Raw genomic sequence first — 19,424 nt, 5'->3', positions numbered from 1 at the left:
AAAGAGATATATGATTTCCTGTCAAAACAGAGCAGTTGTTATAAATACCAAAGGACTTTATCCAGTGAATAATATACGCCTTATTCTACTCATTAGGAAGAACAGAGAATCTGGCATCATTTCCATTTTCATCATGATAACAATGTCATAGTTGCCACAACACATCCGTGGTCCTTTTCTCTAAGGACTTTCCTTCAAGACAGACTTCCTAGGTGGACTAAAGGGCAGGAGGAGACCTTGGCTGCCTATACCCAACCACAGTGTCTTTATGTCCTTCCAGCTGAAGTATCTTAGATAGTTGGCACCAAAAAGTTCATGATAGGGTGTTATGGATACTGAACTAGGGGTCATATGATCCAATTCTGGACCTAGATCTTCTAATGAGATGCAAGACCTTAATCTCAAGTCACTTGTCTTCTGTGACCTCAGTTTGCACATTTATGAAATGGGAAGTTTGGACTTGATGGTGTCTAAGGTCTCCTTCAACTTTAAAGTATGTGAAGTGTTACTTAGATGGACTTAAAGGGATGATGGAAAGGTATCTCAAGAAATTTAGAATTATGGCTCCTGCCTTCAAGGGACTCACAACTGGGTTGGGAAACACAAGAAGAGCATTCCAGGGCCAGGAGTCCAGAGGAAATAATATTTTAACATCTGTTGATTTTATTAAGCTATGACAGTTTATTCTAAGCTCATATTCAGGGGCATGTATCCACTAGGATATGGAGTAGTATCCAACAGGTCTTGGCAGTTCCATCTTTTGTGGAGTCACCATCTTTTTTCTAGAAGTGTCTGATCTCTTTTTAAAATATCACTTGATTTTGACCTTTTGATGATATACATTCAGCTCTGTCTCCACAGGATGCATGCAATTGGAAGGATGTGTAAGCTTTGTGAGTAGAATAAAGGAGAGGAAGAAAAGATGACAATGTGGAAAGAAGCAATAAGCAGTCTTGGGATCAGAAAATACAAGATGTATAAGAAGACAACTGGTTGACCAGTTTGGTCATTAGGACTTTTGAAGCAGGGAAAAAATGCTAAAAATACAATTTGAAGTCAGATTGTAAGTAGTATGATGTAGTCAAAAGAGAGACCAAAGAGAAGTTCTAGCTCTGCCATTTGCCATCTGCATGCCTTTAAGCAAGTTATTTAATCTTTCTGAGTTTATTTCTCCACATGGTAGAATGGAGATAATAATACCGATGACACAGGAATTTTTGAGGACTAATAGAAACAATGTATGAAAAGTTCCTGGCACAGGAAAAATGGTCAATAAGTGTTAATTTTCTAAATCCCAGGCTCTTTCCACCTCCACAGTGGCTTCTTCTCTGACAGGCAATTGGGAAAGTAGCAACCGGACAGACCCTGGCTTGGAGTTAGTCTTGGCCTGTTACAGTCTTTGATCTTAGTCAAATCATTTAATCCTTCTGAGCTTCAATTTATTTACCTGCAGAGTGAAATTAACCATACTTACTTTGCAGGATTATTGTAAAGTCTAGAAATTATTATGTTATGCACACAGCCATATCTGTTAATTGTGAAGAGATAGTAGGTTTCCATAAATGATGGTGACGGGGGAAAGGAGGAGGAGAAAGAGGAGTTACCAATGAGATCCTTGAACTCTTGACCAAGAGCCTAGGATTTATCTTGTAGGTAGTGGTAGTCTTTGAAAGTTTTTATTTTTCAGATAGAGTATCATAAGATGAAATGAAGAGAATCTTGACTTTGACGAGTGCAATACAAGAATGGCGAGAGTGGGCCCAGGGCAGAGAGAACACCTTGGAGGTGGGAAGACCTGGAGATAAAACCCAGCTCTTTTCATGTATGTGCTGTAAAGTTCTTTTATTGCGAAATGGATTCTTTCCTCCTTAATCTGACGATTGTGAATATATGAGAGAGCCAGACCTAGAAACAGCGAGTGAGAAATGGACCAGAGAAAGAGGGAGAGTTGAGGAGAGAGGTAGAAAGATACAGATATGGAGAGACAAGAGAGAGGAAAGCTGCGTTCAAGGGCTTCCTGGCTTTTTGTGGGAAGACATCTGGACCCAGCTGTGCTGGCTGGATGCAGGTAGCTTAAGAGAACTTGCATCCAGGTATAAAACTGGAATCAACAGGCTTGAATTTTCAGCTGACAGGTGGGCTATCTTAAATAAAACTGTGGAGAGTTGAAATGAGGGTGGTGAGAACACCACCTCCCCTGTGTTATCCCACCTCTACCAAAATGTGCCTTAGCACCTGAGAACAGCTCCTTCCCTGGTGGCTCCAGATTACCTGCTCACCATAGTTTCTCTCTTCCTGGTCCAGAGATTTCTGGTCAACAGTGCGCCCACCGAGAAGGCTTCCCACGCCCTCTTTCTGTCATGTCTTTCAACTCTGTTTTCAATCTGCTCACTTTTTTTCTTTTTTTTTTTTGGTTAAAGGAGAGTGAGTTTGCTTTTGTGACAAAGGTGCTTATTTGGCTTAGCTTATTATGAAAGCAGAACATCTTTAAATTCAGTTTATTTTTTTCTTATCTTTCTCCTCCTCCCGCCTTCTCCTCACTTCTCCTCCAACCAGTCATCCAAACACTGAGTGTGTGATGGGCATTGGCAACCTACAAAAGTCCATTTCTATTGCCAGAGTTGTTTCTGCTACAAGGGCCGGTGCCCGGTGTGTCCTGTTTAGAGAATGCAGTTGGTACCTATGCCCAAACCAACTGGGAGGAAATGGGGGGTTATAGAGCAGCACTTTGAAAGACTCACATACCCTGGTGAGTGTTTTTTGTGCCCATCCCCCAAAGGACAACATCATGTATTATCTCCTAAGAGTTTTCCTCAGCCCACCTTCCAGTTCTCAAAGATCCCATTGTCCTGCTAATGTAGATGGAAATGGTGGCACCCAAGATACCCATGTAGGGGCCCATTGTTCTGGGTATAGGAGTGTTTACTCTAGTGCAATGTCTCTTTCTTGCTTCAAAGAATTTGTAATGAAATATTTCATACATGAAGGGTTCATATAAAAATCACATGAACACTCACAATTATCCAGCACCTGTCTTAAGAAATAGACTGTGATAGGTAGCCCCTCAAAGGGCTCTGGGTCCCACAGCTCATTCATATCCGTCTTCTAACTTCCCCCAGATATTTTGTCATGGTCTTAGTTTTCTTATGAGTTAAAAAAATATATATATTTTATATATATTTATATTAATATATAATATATAGTAATATATATTTGTATTAATTAATTAACATATTTATCATACATATACATATTTAGAACTATATGTATATTTACATATATACATATTTAGTTCTATATAGTTATACACATGTAACTATACATATTTCTCCCTAGATAATATGTTAAATTCTGCTTGCTGTTGAATTTTATATAAATGGTATCAAACTTGATATGTTCTCTTGCCACTTGCATTTTTTGCATGGAATAATGTGAGATTAAGCCATGTCGATGCATTAAATGCTCATTCATTTATTTCCCCTGCAATATAGCATTCCATTCCATAGATACAGTGTAATTCACTTATCTATTCTCTGTTGACAGATATTTAGGGTGTTGCTTGTTATAATAGCCAATTTGAAATGTTTTTTACCATTGTAAATTCTGAGGCTATGAATGTGTTTTGCACATGTACAGGTTCACATGTGGGAGAATTTCTCCAGATTTTATAAGTTGGGGTGACATTGCTGGGTCAAAAGGTGTGAACATTATCTACTTATTTCCAAGTATTCTTGCAAAGTGATTGTACACATCTAACATCAGTGTATAAAGAGTCGCCACGGATCCCATCTTTGGTCATATTCTTTTATTGCCCACATTTTACATTTTTGACAGTTTTGTCAGTATAAAATGGCAGCTCTTTCTGGCATTGATTGGCATTTCCTTGGTACTTATGAGACGAAACATTTTTAAATTTTTTGGTCATTGAGACTTCCTCTCTTATGTTGAATTCTTTGTGTTTCCAATACATCCCGATCTATTTGACAGAACTCTGTATATGGCTCAGTTAGGATAGAAAGGGGAAGGCAGGCATATGGTGACTGTGTGTGCTCTTTTCTCTGTGAAGGCCCCGAGGAAGGAGGAAGTGGCCGCTATGGACCTTGTTATATCACCAACATGGGCGTTGGTGTGGATGATGAGGGATTTGAAGATGACTTAGATTTGGATATTTCCTTCGAGGAGGTAACAACAATCTCTGCTTGTAAAACCTGGGTGTTTTTGTTTTCATGCTGAACAAGGCAGTTTAACCAATGGACCATGAACATTTTACTTAAACTTACTTAAATTGGCCCATTAGCTCTTAACACAAATTTTCTCTATTAGGCTCCAGGTGCTCATAAATTAGTAGTAACTAGGTACCAACCATGCTAATGTTCTGTAGCCAGCCCCTGCCTGCTGACTTCACAATCTGGCAGAAACATATTTAGTAAAATGTATGAAGTCAAGTATTAGAAGGAAATGAACAATTCCTTGACAAAGTAACACATCTTTGTGATATTATAATAATAAAGATCATGCAGTATCAGCTTTACCATTGATTTCCTAAATAGCACAGGGCAAAGCACTTAAAATCCTTGAGCTTAAGGTTCTTATCCACAAACTGGGATCAGTACTATCCGCTCCATTTACATCCATCCTAGGGTTTTGAGAAATAACAAAAGCATCCATATTTTTAAGTATTAGACATCAATCAACCATAAATAAGGCTGTCTGAACACTGTCCTCTGTGTTAATCCTGAACCATTTCTCTTCTATGGCTGTAGGTGGAACCACTTTATGCTACTAAAAGAAGAAATAGGAAATTTTTTGTGGAATCCAAGATGGCACCCAAGTCAAACCCAAAGACTGTTTCTAGGCTTGTCCGCCCTACGCTAGCATCTCTCCCAACAACTACAGTGGTTCCCCAGCCCACTCCATTGGAGAGGAAAGGAAAGAATGATGTGGCTATAATGCCAAGGCTCTTTGACATGTCTTGTGATGAAATTCTCTGCTCTGCTGATAGCTTTTGTGCCAGTGACTACACCTGGGGGGGCTCACGGTGCCATTGCAACCTGGGCAAAGGTGGTGCGACCTGCTCAGAAGGTAGGCCTTCGATGAGGGGAACATGATGAGGGGTTGGCCCCAGTGGGAGCCAAAGGGCAGTTTTGTGCTCCACACATTGTTCCTTCTAGCCCTTTTCCAAGATAAGCAACTTTTCCATGTATTCATAATTGAATTAGCTATCCAGGAAAAATGTAAGACCACTTCCATTGCTTCTAGTTGAATAGCAGCCCAGTTTCTATGTGTGCCACACATGTAGTACTTTTGGAGAAATTAATAAGTCACCCTAGTGGCACCTTGGAGAGGTGGACTTTACTTGGATCACATCTCTCCTGAAAAAGTGCAGCTGAAAACATGTACATGAAGGTTAAGAAAGACAATAATTGAACCAAGTCACATTATACAAATGTACAGCTGGAAGCTAGGTGTCAGTGGTCTTGAAAACATTGATTTCTTTTTAGAGTAGCAAGTTAACAATCTCCAGTTTCTCCCTAAGAATTTCAGAAGCTCAAAGTTCCCAAGAATGACAATCGTAGATGTAAAAAAAAAAAAAAAGAGAGAAGGTAATAAGCCAGGTTTAACAGATATTCAGAGTTTTCACTTAAGGACATCCAGGCAATGGCATATATTGCTTTTTGCATTTGAAGAAGTAAGGGAATAGTGTTCTTTCATGTTGTCTTTTTCTTTTTTCAGATATTGCTATACAGTATCCTCAGTTCTTTGGCCACTCCTATGTAATCTTTGAACCTCTGAAGAACTCCTATCAGGCATTTCAAATTACTCTTGAATTTAGGGTAAGAAGGATTAGTTGTTTGAATGCCTAGCTGAAGGACACCTTAGCACAGCTTTGTGCCATATCAAACGGGGCGGGCTGGGAGCGCAGGAAGCACGGAGGTAAATTTAGCAAAGGTAAGTATGACACAGAGTCTGTCCTTAAACTGGCTCACAGGATAATAAGAACAGTGGGCGCATTCACACATTCGAGGGTGCCAGTGAGTGGAGGGTGGGTTCTGTTCACTACTGAATGATGGAAATGGCTGGCTGGCCAGTGAGAGCATGTAGGCCCAGCCCTGCACCTCACCATTGTGATTCCTCACGGACCAGAATCTCAGAGGCATAATGCCTTCCCCATTCCAAAATCCCTCTTAAAGGGAACTCAAATGGCTGCCCTCCTTGCTATGACTGTAACTGAACAAATAGACTGCTATAAACCACGCTGGCACGTAGTGAGGGCCCAATGGATGCTCTCTGATCTGAGTCAACTGTAAATCAGAATTCAGTCAGTGACTTCAGCTTTACTTTGGGCATCTCAGACAACACCACGAGGTTTGAAGATCTGGAAGCGAGTCCCCTTGAGGTCATGGTCGCAGTGTTGAGTGTCCAAAAGCTGATCTGTCCCAGTCTAGGGCAGCCAACATATGGGTGAAGACCAGACTAGTCAGTCTATCAGCAGGGTCGGGTATTTTATTGTCCTAACTGAAGGAAAGGAGCAAATTTGCATGCTTCTCCAGAGGGAGGGGAATAAAAAGAGTTAAAAAAAAATGCTCTTTGGTGAAAATAGAATTCGATGGACACACAAACAGCCTCTCTGTGACTGTGGTCTCTGTGCACATGGTTTTCCTGAGGCTCTGCTGGTGGACCCATGAAGCCAAGGGAAGAGCAGGCCAAAGGCAGAGCCAGCTTTCTCTAAACTGCCTGCCATTCCTCACACTGTGTTTATCACTGCCATTTGTTTAGGGGAAAGGAAATGAGAATTGGTACCTGGGAATTAATTGGAATCCATGTGCTTGCCCCTTTGTAAATAGGACCACAGAGAGAATGCTCGTGTTGCATAGTCATGAGTGTTTCCAGGTGATGCTCACTGTCCATGTGGCTTTTGTTTATACAATAGGCAGAGGCAGAGGATGGCTTATTGCTCTACTGTGGAGAGAATGAATACGGGAGGGGCGACTTCATGTCTCTGGCCATTATCCGACGCTCACTCCAATTCAGGTAACTCCCACCAAAACCTTATGGAATTTTAATACCATCCTACATTGTGTTTACATTTTTACAGTGTGAGTAACACATAAATGGGATGGATTCTTGTAGATAAAGGAACAGTGTATTTAAGGTGACCATGGAGCTGTTTATTAAATAGTGTTATATCAGGATTGCGAGTTGCCCTTGAAACTTGAGTTTTGGAATCTTGTAATTAACCATCCGTTCAATCAACAGGAAATGTTTCTTGAGCACCTGCAGTATCCCAGGCACTATTGCAGGTTCTGTGAATGTACCAGTGAGCCAAAGCCATCCAGTCCCTTTGCTCCTGGGGCTTGAGTAGATGTGATGGGAAGGAGGCTGTGATCTTCTTGTCTCTTATGGCAAATAGGACTGACAGCCATGGAGAGCAAAAAGGAGCCGACAACCTCCTGAGGGTTCCCAGAGGCTTAAAGCCCATCCTTGTCTTCCCCCTGGGCCATGGCAGGCTGGCACTCCTCCTTAGCCCTGGTCTTTTCTCTCCCAAGATACCTTAGAAGCTGCCTTTAGTTTGTGTGCAGTTTTCTGGGGACAGAATTTTGTGGAGGCATGAGTGTTTTAACGATCCTTGTGGAGGTGTCCATAGCCCCTCTTGGAGAATGACCAATGAGGATCATCCTTGTCTTTGTCCCTAGTGCACTGGTTAAGGTCCTGATGGCACCATTCCTCTGCAGCCTGACCTGCAAGTGATGTAACCTCTCTGAGCCAGCATTTCCTCCCAGGAGCCTTGTGAGGATGCAATGAATTAATACATAAATGTGCTTAGAGTGGTGTCCAGCCCATAGCAAGCACTCAGTAAGCATTAACCTGATCGTCTTCGGATGATTCCAGCACAAAAATTACTTTAGGTTAAGCTGGAGAAGACTGTTGGACATCTCACTTGGGGCAGACAGTGGTCCGCCATCCTTTGCTAAATACCTTGATTCATGGGCCTTTGATGGTGGGCCAGGATCTTGGGCAGTGGTTCTCACACTTGGAGGATCTGAGAGACCCAGTAGCTTGGGTACTCTTTTGCTGGGAGCCGCTCTCCAGCTCCACAACTCCTATGGGGTGATTCTGTATCCCCCTCTATATAAGCTACTCTGCAACACCTCTCTACTCCATCCCTCTCCACCAGCGATTGTGGAGACACAGAATCCACGAGAAGGAGCTGTAGTTAGCACAAGTCCTGGGTGTGTGTCCTTTCCCGCTGGCCATCTCAGGACCTATGCGGAAGTGGCAGGGTGTCTGTCTGGAAGTGGACCAGAAAAGGTCAGAGTTCTAAATGTAAGGCGTGACTAGTGACTAGTGGGTACCCTGTGCCATAGGGAAGTTGGAGGAAAAACAAACCAAACCAAAACCAAAACCAAGAATAAAGCAGTCGTCTGCGAATGTTCCCCCTCCGCTCACACCTGCCCCCCAAGTTGGGGCCTCCTGTGGAAACCGCACCTGCCTTTGGGCTCAGCTGAACACAGATGGCAGTGCCAGCCAGCTTGCCAGAATGAGTGTGAAGACTTGTGTTTTTTACGTGTTATTAATATCGCTGATCCTGTCATTTGCGAGTTGGGGGAAGTCCCCAGAGAAATACCTGGAAGCAGAATGACTCAAGTTCTCAATTCACTGTACCTTGGATCCACTTGAAGCATCTGGCAGTCACAGAGAAGGCTGAGGTTGGGGGAGATATTAGTTGCCCATCGTTTTTGAAGCTTCAGAGAAAATCAGGTTGAGGGGCGTCTGGGTGGCTCAGTAGCTGAGCATCTACCTTCAGCTCAGTTTGTGATCCCAGGGATCCTGGAATCAAGTCCCACATCAGGTTCCCTGAAAGGAGCCTGCTTCTCCTTCTACCTGTGTCTCCCCCCTCTCTCTGGGTGATGATAGATAGATAGATAGATAGATAGATAGATAGATAGATAGATAGATGAAAATCAGGTTGAAGAAGACCCCACATCTCCACATTTGAAGGGTCTATGGGCAAAATTAAAGAAAACTAGACTGAGATTGGCCCAAAGAGCAGGTGTCCAGCTCTTTCATGTAGAGATTTAAACAGTTCTCGATATTCATAAACGCAGCTCTTGATATTCATAAACATAACTGAACAGATTGGCTCTCAAAGAAGCCATCACCCCAGAAGTGGTGTCCACAGGGTCTGAAAACACGATGAGCTGGTTGAGCCTTTTCCTCCTTTTCCTTCCTTTCCTCCCCACAGGTTTAACTGTGGAACCGGGGTTGCCATCCTCATAAGTGAAACCAAAATCCGACTAGGGAGCTGGCACACAGTGATGCTCTACAGAGATGGGCTGAACGGGCTGCTGCAGCTGAACAACGGCACCCCGGTGACCGGCAAGTCCCAGGTAAGTGCCAGCCCCTCGCCCGGCCCACCCCCCCCCCATGCACCATCAGCAGCCCCCACACAGGACAGACCTGTAGGGCTTGAGCTCCACTGGGCTGGGCTGGTTTTCATGGTGAACCCAGGCAACCAAGCTCTGAGGTGCCCCTGCTGGATTTTAGCATTCCGGGTGGGCTTTTAGAGCCCACATCCATCCACATCTACATGAGAAGAATCAAATTTGCAAACATCATCATTGGGAGAGGAGGGGAAGGGGTGTGCACAGAAACATGCACTTGGCCTTCCTTGTGCTCGGGGGCATGTTCTTTTTTCCACAAGGACATCGAAGCCGGGCTAGAAGAAGGCCTGTATTGTAAGAATAGAAGCCATTATTAGTGCCAAACACAAAGCTTGCTTTTACGGCAGGGGTGTTGCAATTGTGGCTTTAGTAAATAGTCCCAAAAAGTTCATTTGGTTGAATATGCAGGAATGATCCTTTCATCTACCATTTTGGGGAGCCATGATTATAGGAAGCGGCAAGACAATTTAACTGGTGGGCCACTCAGTAAACCATCTAGGTATTCACATATTGGTCATGCTTTAGGCAATTTTAGGTCCACGTTTAGAACAACAGTTTGGATTAGCAACCTGCCAAGGAACTGAGTCTGTAATTATAATCAGGCAGGTGTCTGTATTCTCTGAGGAAAAAATGTAGGAAGAAAGCCTTTGTGTGTATGTGTGCGGCTTCCTCCCTACCTGGACTTTTCACTATGTTTTATTGACAAGACATGTCTCACAAAGGGCCATGGCTTGTTGATTCCCAGTTGGGACCCAGTGGTTTCAAAGGAACAAGAATCCAAATATAGTGAATATGAATCCAGGGAGGTCACTTATGCATATGTGCATGTATTTCTAAGGAAAAAAAGACAGGATAAATGAACTATAGAATCACATAAATGCCAGAACAATAGCCCTAATATAATTAAATTTGATAGGAATAAAGAAGCTTTGAACTTGGATCCCAAATACTGATGGTGAATATAGGATGGAGAAGCTGTAATAGAAGCAATACATGTGAAAATGTCTTATGGTTTAAAGCAAGGTAATCCAATAGAGGTTAATAAGCAGAGCCACGTGGTAACAACAAGCTAAAGAAATTGTAAGTTGCATTAATAGAGGCATAGCATCTAGAAAAATGGAGGTGATAATCCTATTATATTGTGGTAGCTCTGGATATAGCTTCCAGTGTTCTAATGGTGACTCAGATCCTCTAAGAGGCTTGCATTCAGATCTGTGAATGCACCCTAAGAGGACCACAGACAAATTGCAGCATGTTTAGACAGCAGCCATTGAAACAGGAAACTGACTTGAAATCCTTAGAATGGTTGATAGAAGGAGCATTGTTTAGTTTGGAGGAAAGAAAAGAAGATGAAGGTGTAGATGATGCCTTTTTATCATAGACTCAGAAAGAGAGTTTTATGGAAGAAGGACTTACTCTGTGGACCATCAAGGTGAAGTTGAATGGGGGGAGCCTAAGAAAGTAATTTTAACTCCCCTTAATCATACAAAGGTGTACAAACGTGCAATAAACTATCTCTATCTCAGGAGATGGTTCCCTGTCCTTGGGGGTGTTCAAAAAGCATGTTACTAAAACCTTTTGGTAGGGAAGTCTATGAGAGCTTGGACTCCATGAGTTTTTGTATCTTTTCCAAACCTAAGGATCAATACTTTTAATGAATATAAGAATTGATTGCAAGAGGCATATAATTTTATGGATTCTCAGGACAACATTTGCCTCTTTACTACCAGGACTTGCTAGCGAGCCATATACGCAGAACAGCGGCTGTGGAATGTTCAGTAAACTGTCTTGGGAGATAGTGATTCTGATTCTTAAATAATGGTTTACAAAGTTTTTCAGGGTCTGGCTTCAGCCTGATTCTGTAGGGAAACTGCAGTATAAGTTACACCTCAGAGTGATCCCAACCCAAAGCAAGGGAACTGGACTTTCACACTTCGGCACCCATCAAAAACTAAATGCAGTCCTGGGGGAAGGCAAACTCCAAGGCACTTCTCATTCTTTGCATAGCAGGTAAAGTAGGTTCCAGAACCCAGAGCAACCCTCGTCAGAGGACAGTAAAGGCCAGGCTTTACTAGACTATTGCCTGGGATGTTGTAAAGGATGCTCAGAGGAACCACCTACCCCTATGATGCACATAATGGTCCAGGAAAGGAAAAAAGGATTGGGTTGTCAGGCCCTTGCTGTGGTCCTGGATCAGGGAACAGAGGGGAGATGAATTCCAGCAGTGAATTCTGAGGACAGGGCGCTCAATTCATGTAACAAAAGCAGTATGCCCAGTGGCTGGCAAACAATCCTTAAAATCCACTGTAAGCACTTTAAAGCTGCCCAGCTCATATTCAATCTATTATTTATTAAAGATTCTTACCTATTCATTAGAAAAGATAAAGTAATGATTAGCCGTTCTATTTGTTGGCAACAAAAGTATAAAAGATAAAGATTACATTTTAGTGGCTTACATTCCGGACTTTTTATAAATTCTGGTGCCATGCTTTTCCCCCAGTCCCTTTAATCCAAATGAATGCAGTATATCTGTAATAAAAAACAACAACAACAACAACACATGACCAGTCACCTTAATTTTGTTCCACCTAATGTTCAAGTCTGTATTTTGTAACCTTAAAACCTGCAATCCAGATTGTGGTTTTCTCTAAGATTAGAAATGTCCCTACCTACCTGTAGATACACACACATACACACAAGTTGTATCCATGAGCTAATTTCAAAATATTTTGCAACACTGTGTGACAATCCTGCCCCCCACCCCCAAACACAGCATTTCTCGCAGGACCTAGTGTGAGGGCGACTAGGAGAGTGAAAGGTAAGTGTTAGCGCACATATATACAAAATTAGCATTATCACCTTTTGAGACACACAAGAGCCCTATGATTCATCCAAGGAACACAGTAAGTTGGTGTCAGGACTGGAAAGAGAAAGTTTTTTTTGGATGCCCAACACGGTGCCCTGCCTGTTGGGTTGCTCTTGGCTCTGACCTACCTTCCTTTCCCTTCTAGGCGTTTCAAAACCATTCCTTCTCCAAACACAGCCCTCACTGGGTTTCCTACGGTAACTGTGGGTTTACTTTTCCAGTAGGGCAATGTTGTAAACATAAACACAGATGGAAGAAGGCAGTGGGGCTGTAAAGTGCATCTTAACCATGTCCCTCATTAAAATCTGCCGTGTTTTGGCTTTTGATTTTGGTTAGTGAGTTACGGTTTTCATCTTTCTTAAAGGGCCAGTACAGTAAAGTTACCTTCCGCACGCCCCTCTATCTTGGTGGAGCTCCCAATGCATACTGGTTGGTCAGATCAACAGGAACAAACAGAGGCTTTCAAGGCTGTGTGCAGTCGCTCACCATTAATGGGAAGAGAATCGACATGAGGCCCTGGCCCCTGGGAAGAGCATTCGGTGGGGCCGACGTGGGTAAGTGGTTGCCCAGTGGGCCAGGGTACTCTTGTGGGATCGCCTTTCTGGTGTGGGCTAGGGAGGTGAGCAGTGTCATGGATTGTAACCCTAGGCCACTGGGTTAATGCAGAACTTCAGGAGGGAGGTGGGCCCAAGTGGTGAGGTTAGTGCTTTGCAGACATGATGACCTGAGCCTGAAGAGCAAGGCATGGTAAACAATATGGCGCACCAAACCCTTGGTTGTGTCCTGCTACCCTTGGCCTTCTTCATGAAGCATGGCACGGTCTTATCCGACAAAGCAACAAGCAATTCACCCTTCCTCACATGGTCCAGCGGAAAAGCTAACACAGTAATGTAAGAAGAGCCTTCACAGGCTCTCTGCTTCCAAGAGGCATTCCCCTTCCAAGTTCTAATTTTTAGCCACTGTGTCCAACACTTTCTCCTGTGCCCTCCCTTAATTCCTTGCACTAGCTCTCAGAAGTAGCGATTATTATTATTTCTTCATGTATAAAATATGAAGAAACTGGAGCTTGTAAAAATCAAACAGAACTATCCAAAAGAGCAGACAGAGCTAGGACTTTTTTTTCTATTTTGTTTCTTATTAAGACTTTATTTTTTCAGCAGTTTAAGATTCACAAAAAAATTGAGGGAAAGGTACGGAGTTTTCCCATTTCCCCCCTGCTCCCACATGCACAGCCTCCCCTGTTACCAGCATGCCACCGGGGTGGTATTTTGTTACAACCGATGAACCTGCACCGACTCATCACTATCACCCAAAGTCCACAGTTCCTGTTATGGTTCACTCATGGCATTGTGCATTCTGTGGGTTTGGACAAACCAGTAACATATATCCATCATTACGGTGTCGTACAGAATGGTTTTGCTCTTCTAAAAAACCCTCTGTGCTCTGCTCATTTTTCCTTCTCCTCTCTCCCCACCCCCAACCTCTGGCAACCACTACTTTTTTAATATTCTCTATGATTCTGCCTTTTCCAGAATGTCATGTAGTTGGAGTCATATAGTAAGTAGCGTTCTCAGATTGGATTCTTTCAGTTGGTGACCTACATCCAAGTTTCATTCATGCCTTTTCATGGATTGATGGCTCATTTCTTCTTGGTGCTGGGTGATTCCATCATCTATATATACTGCTGGCATGTCTATCATGCCTACTGAAGGGCATCTTGGTTGCCTCCAAGTTTTGGCAATTAGGACTAGAACTGCTATAAACATCAGTGTGCAGGTTTTTTGGGTGAACGTGAATTTTCAACTTCTTTGGGTAAATACCAACAAGGAGAGTGACTGTTGGATCACATAGTAAGAGTATGTTTAGCTTTGTGAGGAACTGCCAAACTGTCTTCCAGAGTAGCTGTACCATTTTACATTCCCACCTGGAATGCTTGAGGGTTCCTGTTGCTCCACACTTTGGTTGGCATTTGGTGCTGTCAGAGTTCTGGATTCTAACAGATGTGTAGTGGTATCTCATTGTTGTGATTTACATTCCCTTAATGACATACTATGTGGGGGCCTCTTTTCATGTATTTATTTACCATCTGTATATGTTTTTTTTTGCTGAAGTATGTCAAGGTCTTTAGCCCATTTTTAAAATCAGATTGTTTGTTTTCTTATGGTTCAACTTTAAGAAAAAAAAATAGGGATCCCTGGGTGGCGCAGCGGTTTGGCGCCTGCCTTTGGCCCAGGGCGCGATCCGGGAGACCCTGGATCGAATCCCACGTCGGGCTCCCGGTGCATGGAGCCTGCTTCTCCCTCTGCCTGTGTCTCTGCCTCTCTCTCTCTCTCTGTGTGTGTGTGTGTGACTATCATAAATAAATAAAAATTTAAAAAGAAAAAAAAATATGTTGGACAATAGTCCTTTATCCGATGTGTCTTTTACAAATATTTTCTCCCAATCTGTGGCTTATCCTTTCATTCCCTTGAGAATTGCCTCTCATAGATTAGAAATGTTTAATTTTAATGAAATTGAGCTTATTTTATTTCTTTCAAGGGTTGTGCCTTGGGTGTTGTCTCTGAAAAGTCATTGCCTTACCTAAGGTCATCTAGGTTTTTATCCACACTACCTTCTAGAAGTTTTATAGTTTTGTGTTTCACATTTAGGTCTGTGATCTATTTATTTGAGTTAACTTTTGCAAAGGGTGTAAGGTCTGCATCTAGATTTTTTTCTTTTTTGCATGTGGATGTCCAGTTGTTCCAGCATATTTTTTTTTTTTTTTTGGAAAGACTAGGATTGTTTTTAAAGCAATAAAGACATTTATTCCATCACTGAAAGCAGATAGATAATTCTAAGATTGATTCAGTGATCATTTTAATCTATTAGAGCTGCCACAACAAAATATCACAGATTGGGTGGTTTTAAGAATATTATTTTTCACAGTTCTGGAAGCTGGAACTCCAGGTTTAGTTTCTCCCAAGGCCTTCCTCCTTGGCTTGTAGATGGCCATCCTTTCACTGTGTCCTTTTGTCTGTGCCTATATCCCTGGTGTCTCTCTCTTCTTATAAGGTCACTGGTCAGATTGGATTAGGTCCCACCCTTAAGACTTCATTTAACCAGGATCCCTGGGTGGCGCAGCGGTTTGGTGCCTGCCTTTGGCCCAGGGCGTGATCCTGGAGACCCAGGATCGAATCCCACATCGGGCTCCCGGTGCATGGAGCCTACTTCTCCCTCTGCCTGTGTCTCTGCCTCTCTCTTTCTCTCTCTGTGACTATCATAAATAAATAAATTTAAAAAATTAAAAAAAAAAGACTTCATTTAACCTTAATTACCTTCTCAAAGGCCCTGTCTCCAAATACAGTCATATTGGGGGTTAAGGCTTCAACCTATGAATTTGTTTAGTAATTTCCTCATCAGATTACTTTGTTTAGAGGAGTTGTGGTGGATATAAAGTACTAACAACAAAACCTTACACATAGCAAACATGTTGTAAATATTTCTTGTTATTAATATTATTATTCTCATTCTGACTCTACCCATCAAGCAGAGTATAAGTTCTTTTTTTTTCTCTTCATTGACCTAACAGGGAAACAGCCCCGAAGGACAGATCTATAGTCTCGAGGCTACATGGTAACCTCTGACAGGTAGTTAAGACATTGTGAAGTTGAGCAAGGACCAATTTCTGGCAGCGTTTTAAAATCCTCACATGGTATGAAACCAGCCTCTCCATCCATTGCGCAGATGGCACGAGGCAGGCCCACCTTGCTGGCTCTGGGCTCCCCTGAAGCAATTCTTTTGTTGTTTTGTTTTGTTTTGTTTTGTTTTGTTTTGTTTTGTTTTGTTTTTCCCTGAAGCAATTCTTGGATTATTTGATGACTAGGAGCCCTCTAAGGAACCTTAATGGCAGGCATCAGTCACTTTGCCTTTTTTTCATTTTTTTCCCCATTTTTCATCCTGGCATACTAGAAAGGGCTGCTGTTCTCCCTCAGCCTCCATACTAGCCTTCCTCTGAGTCAGTCCTTCAGAAATTCAAGTGCTTTTAAATTAAATGCATGCCACCATGCGGAAGACAGGCTCCTACAAACAGCAGTGACTTCCTGGTAGAGATGCAGGCTTCCAGAAGAAGGTAATGATAGTAGCAGAGTCATGGTTCCTCTGTCTGGGCCCTCTGACTTGGCACTGCTGTAGGCAACCACAGCGTTTTCTCTGTCCTCCTCTCTACCTCCCCTCAGCATGCCACCACTCCTCAGAAGGGCCTTTCATTCCTCAAGCCTTCCACATCCTCTCCTTCATTTGATTATTCCTAGTGATTGGCCTCTCTCTAAACTCATATTCTAGACTAGTCAGCAATCTTAGCAAAACTTTGCATGCTCTGGCCTAGACTTTTCTGTTATCATTCCCACCCACATTCTCAAACCTAAGCCACCAGCACACCTTTTTTTCCAATCCTGTCTTGGATCTTCACATCCCGCTGGGTTAATATGACAAAGCCAGGTTCCTAAGTTATGTGAGAGTTGGGAGGTCTGAGGTGTCCATGGGTCTCACCATGGGCTTATCACTCTTTTAGTCATTCTTTCCTTCAAGATACTTCTTAAAAAAAGAAAAAAAGATTTTATTTTTATTTATTCATGAGAAACACGGAGAGAGAGGCAGAGACATAGGCAGAGGGAGAAGCAGGCTCCCTACGGGGAGCCCGATGCGGGGACTCGATCTTGGGACCCTGGGATCACGCCCTGAGCCAAAGGCAGAAGCTCAACCACTGAGCCACCCAGGTGCCCCAAGGTACTTCTTTAAGCATCTGCTTAATGACAATCATGATGCTGGGTGCTGGGGATAAAGTAATGAATAAGAAAGATAAGATCCCTGGCTCAGCCCTCCTGTAGCTGCCCCAAGGAGAGACCAAATTGATCAAACAATCACACAAGTAAATGTAAAATCACAATTTGGTGTAAGTGTTACAAAGGAGAAGTGACAGCACAATAACAGTGTGTTATAAGGGAATTTTCTGAGCTGGAGGTCCGGGAAGGCATTCCGAGGATATAATGCGAAGTTGCTATCTGAAGCATTTTTCTTTTAAGGCAGATAAGAGAGGGAAGAACATTCCGGGCAGAGGAAATGGCTTGTCCCAGTGGGAGTCTAAGGGGGAGGTGGGTACTATGATGTAGTCTGTGTTTTGAAAAGATCCCTCTGGCCGTGGACAGCTTATTGGAAGCAGCATTCAGGATGCACATGTAAATTGGCTGGGAGGCCGGGACGATAGTCGATGATGGATCATGATGGATCAGATCAAATGGTGGTTTGCTCCATGCTGGTGGTGGTAGCAGCGGTGTGGACTGAGTTGACAGATCCTCAGAAGGGGAAACAGAAAGGCCTCAGTTATGGATTGGGAGACAAGGTTCCTCACTGTCCACATGTCCTGGATGTATTTCACCCCATGATATTCCAGCTTCACTTCTCTCCTGCCCTCACTTCATTGTCTTGTGAAAACACAAGTTGGCATCTGGTAGGTTCAATGTCAACAAAAGTTATTTTATATATTGATGAGGTCGGACCAGTGCGCTAGGCACATGACCTTGCAAACCAGCTTCTTTTCTCCCATTTTCAGAGTTGAAAGTTTTCCTGCTTTCTAAAACTAGCCTTTTAATCTCCACTCTGCACCCATCCTTCCCTATATCCCTGGACCTTGCTACCAGGATTATCACTTCAGTAACCCAAGGGTTCTTAACCTTTTGTGTGCCATGAATTTCTCTGGCAGTCTGGGGAAGCCAACGAACTCTTCTAAGAATGATGTTTTTATTATTTTTTTGAGGTTTTGTTTTGTTTTGTTTTGTTTTGTTTTGTTTTGAGAGAGACCACAGCCGGGGGGTTGGACAGAGGGAGAGAGAGAATCCTAAGCAGGCTCTATGCCCCCATTTGAGAGCCCGACTCAGGGCTCCATCTCACGACTCTGAGATCCTGACGTGAGCCAAAATCAAGAGTTGGATGCTTAACCCACTGAGCCACTCAGACACCCTAAGATTTTATTTTTAAGTAATCTCTCCACCCACCATGGGGCTCAAACTTGATCCTGAGATCAAGAGTCACACGTCCTACCAACTGAGCCAGCCAGGCACCCCTCAAAATGAATATTTTTAAATGCAGAGAGTAAGATCCATGATAGGAAACACTGAATTTGAAATAAAGCTTACAATGTTTTTAAGTTTGTTATTGTAGTCATGTCTGGGTTTCTTTATAAAGCATTAAAGAACAGGATTATTTAATGGTGAGTGCAATAGCTACCGTGGTTTCAAGGTAGTAATTAGCATAAACAGACATTTTGAGATATTTGCAACAAATGGAACGTGCTGTGACAGTTACTTGGGTCTGTTGCTCACAGGCCACAAGAACTGCTAGTCCGTAGAGGTTTGCTGCTGAAGGAAACAGTTCTAACTGGAAGTGAGGGAAAATAAAGATGAATGTGTTTCCCACCTAACTTCATGGACACCCCCCCACACACACTCTGGCCTATTCACACTTGCCTCAGGTACCCCCTAACCCCCTCTCTCCCCCCCCCCGCCACCAACCAGTGATGCCCTTCACACAGTCCTGCTACCCTCCCAGCTTGGAAAGCTTGCTCCGCTCTTTCTAGACCCAACTCTAGCAGGCCCCTGTGTGAATTCCTGTAGTGGGGCTTCTGCCTTCCACTGACAGCAAAATAGCTCTCCTAAAACCATGCATGGCCATCTCTTTACAAAACCCGCAGCTTGGGACACCTGGGTGGCTCAGCGGTTGAGCGCCTGCCTTCCACCCACGGTGGGATCCTGGAGTCCCGAGATCGAGTCCCGTGCTGGGCTCCTGCATGGAACCTGCTTCACCCCTGGAACCTGATTCTCCCTCTGCCTGTGTCTTTGCCTCTCTCTGTGTGTCTCTCATGAATAATAATAATAAATAAGTAAAATCTTAAAAAAAAAAACAACACAGCTTGTCTCCCTGGGCTTCTCAGCAGCATTAACCCGGACCCCTCCCTGAGCTCCCGACAACCAGCCCTGCTTCTCCGAGCCCTCGGGCCTCTTGTCCCTTTGTCTTCTCTGCTGGCTCCTCACCCTCCGCTGCTTCCCTGGGAGTTCCACGGGGCCCTATCCCCGGGCCCTATC

The 19,424-nt window shown here is 43.3% G+C and overlaps 1 protein-coding gene across 2 annotated transcripts in view; it reads left to right on the top strand.

Moving 5' to 3' along the window:
* Nucleotides 1-19,424, top strand: part of EGFLAM (EGF like, fibronectin type III and laminin G domains) — a 181,967-nt gene that overhangs the window by 122,934 nt on the left and 39,609 nt on the right. For both annotated transcript variants that reach the window (XM_077896164.1, XM_077896165.1), the window contains exons 8-13: nucleotides 4,067-4,182; nucleotides 4,764-5,082; nucleotides 5,734-5,834; nucleotides 6,932-7,032; nucleotides 9,245-9,389; nucleotides 12,674-12,863. In XM_077896164.1, coding sequence (XP_077752290.1) covers nucleotides 4,067-4,182; nucleotides 4,764-5,082; nucleotides 5,734-5,834; nucleotides 6,932-7,032; nucleotides 9,245-9,389; nucleotides 12,674-12,863 — 972 coding nt within the window. The remainder of the gene's footprint in view (nucleotides 1-4,066; nucleotides 4,183-4,763; nucleotides 5,083-5,733; nucleotides 5,835-6,931; nucleotides 7,033-9,244; nucleotides 9,390-12,673; nucleotides 12,864-19,424) is intronic.

The sequence above is a fragment of the Canis aureus genome, chromosome 4 (genome assembly GCF_053574225.1).
Source record: "Canis aureus isolate CA01 chromosome 4, VMU_Caureus_v.1.0, whole genome shotgun sequence".
Taxonomy (NCBI): Eukaryota; Metazoa; Chordata; class Mammalia; order Carnivora; family Canidae; genus Canis; species Canis aureus.
This window is presented reverse-complemented; position numbering and strand designations above follow the sequence as displayed.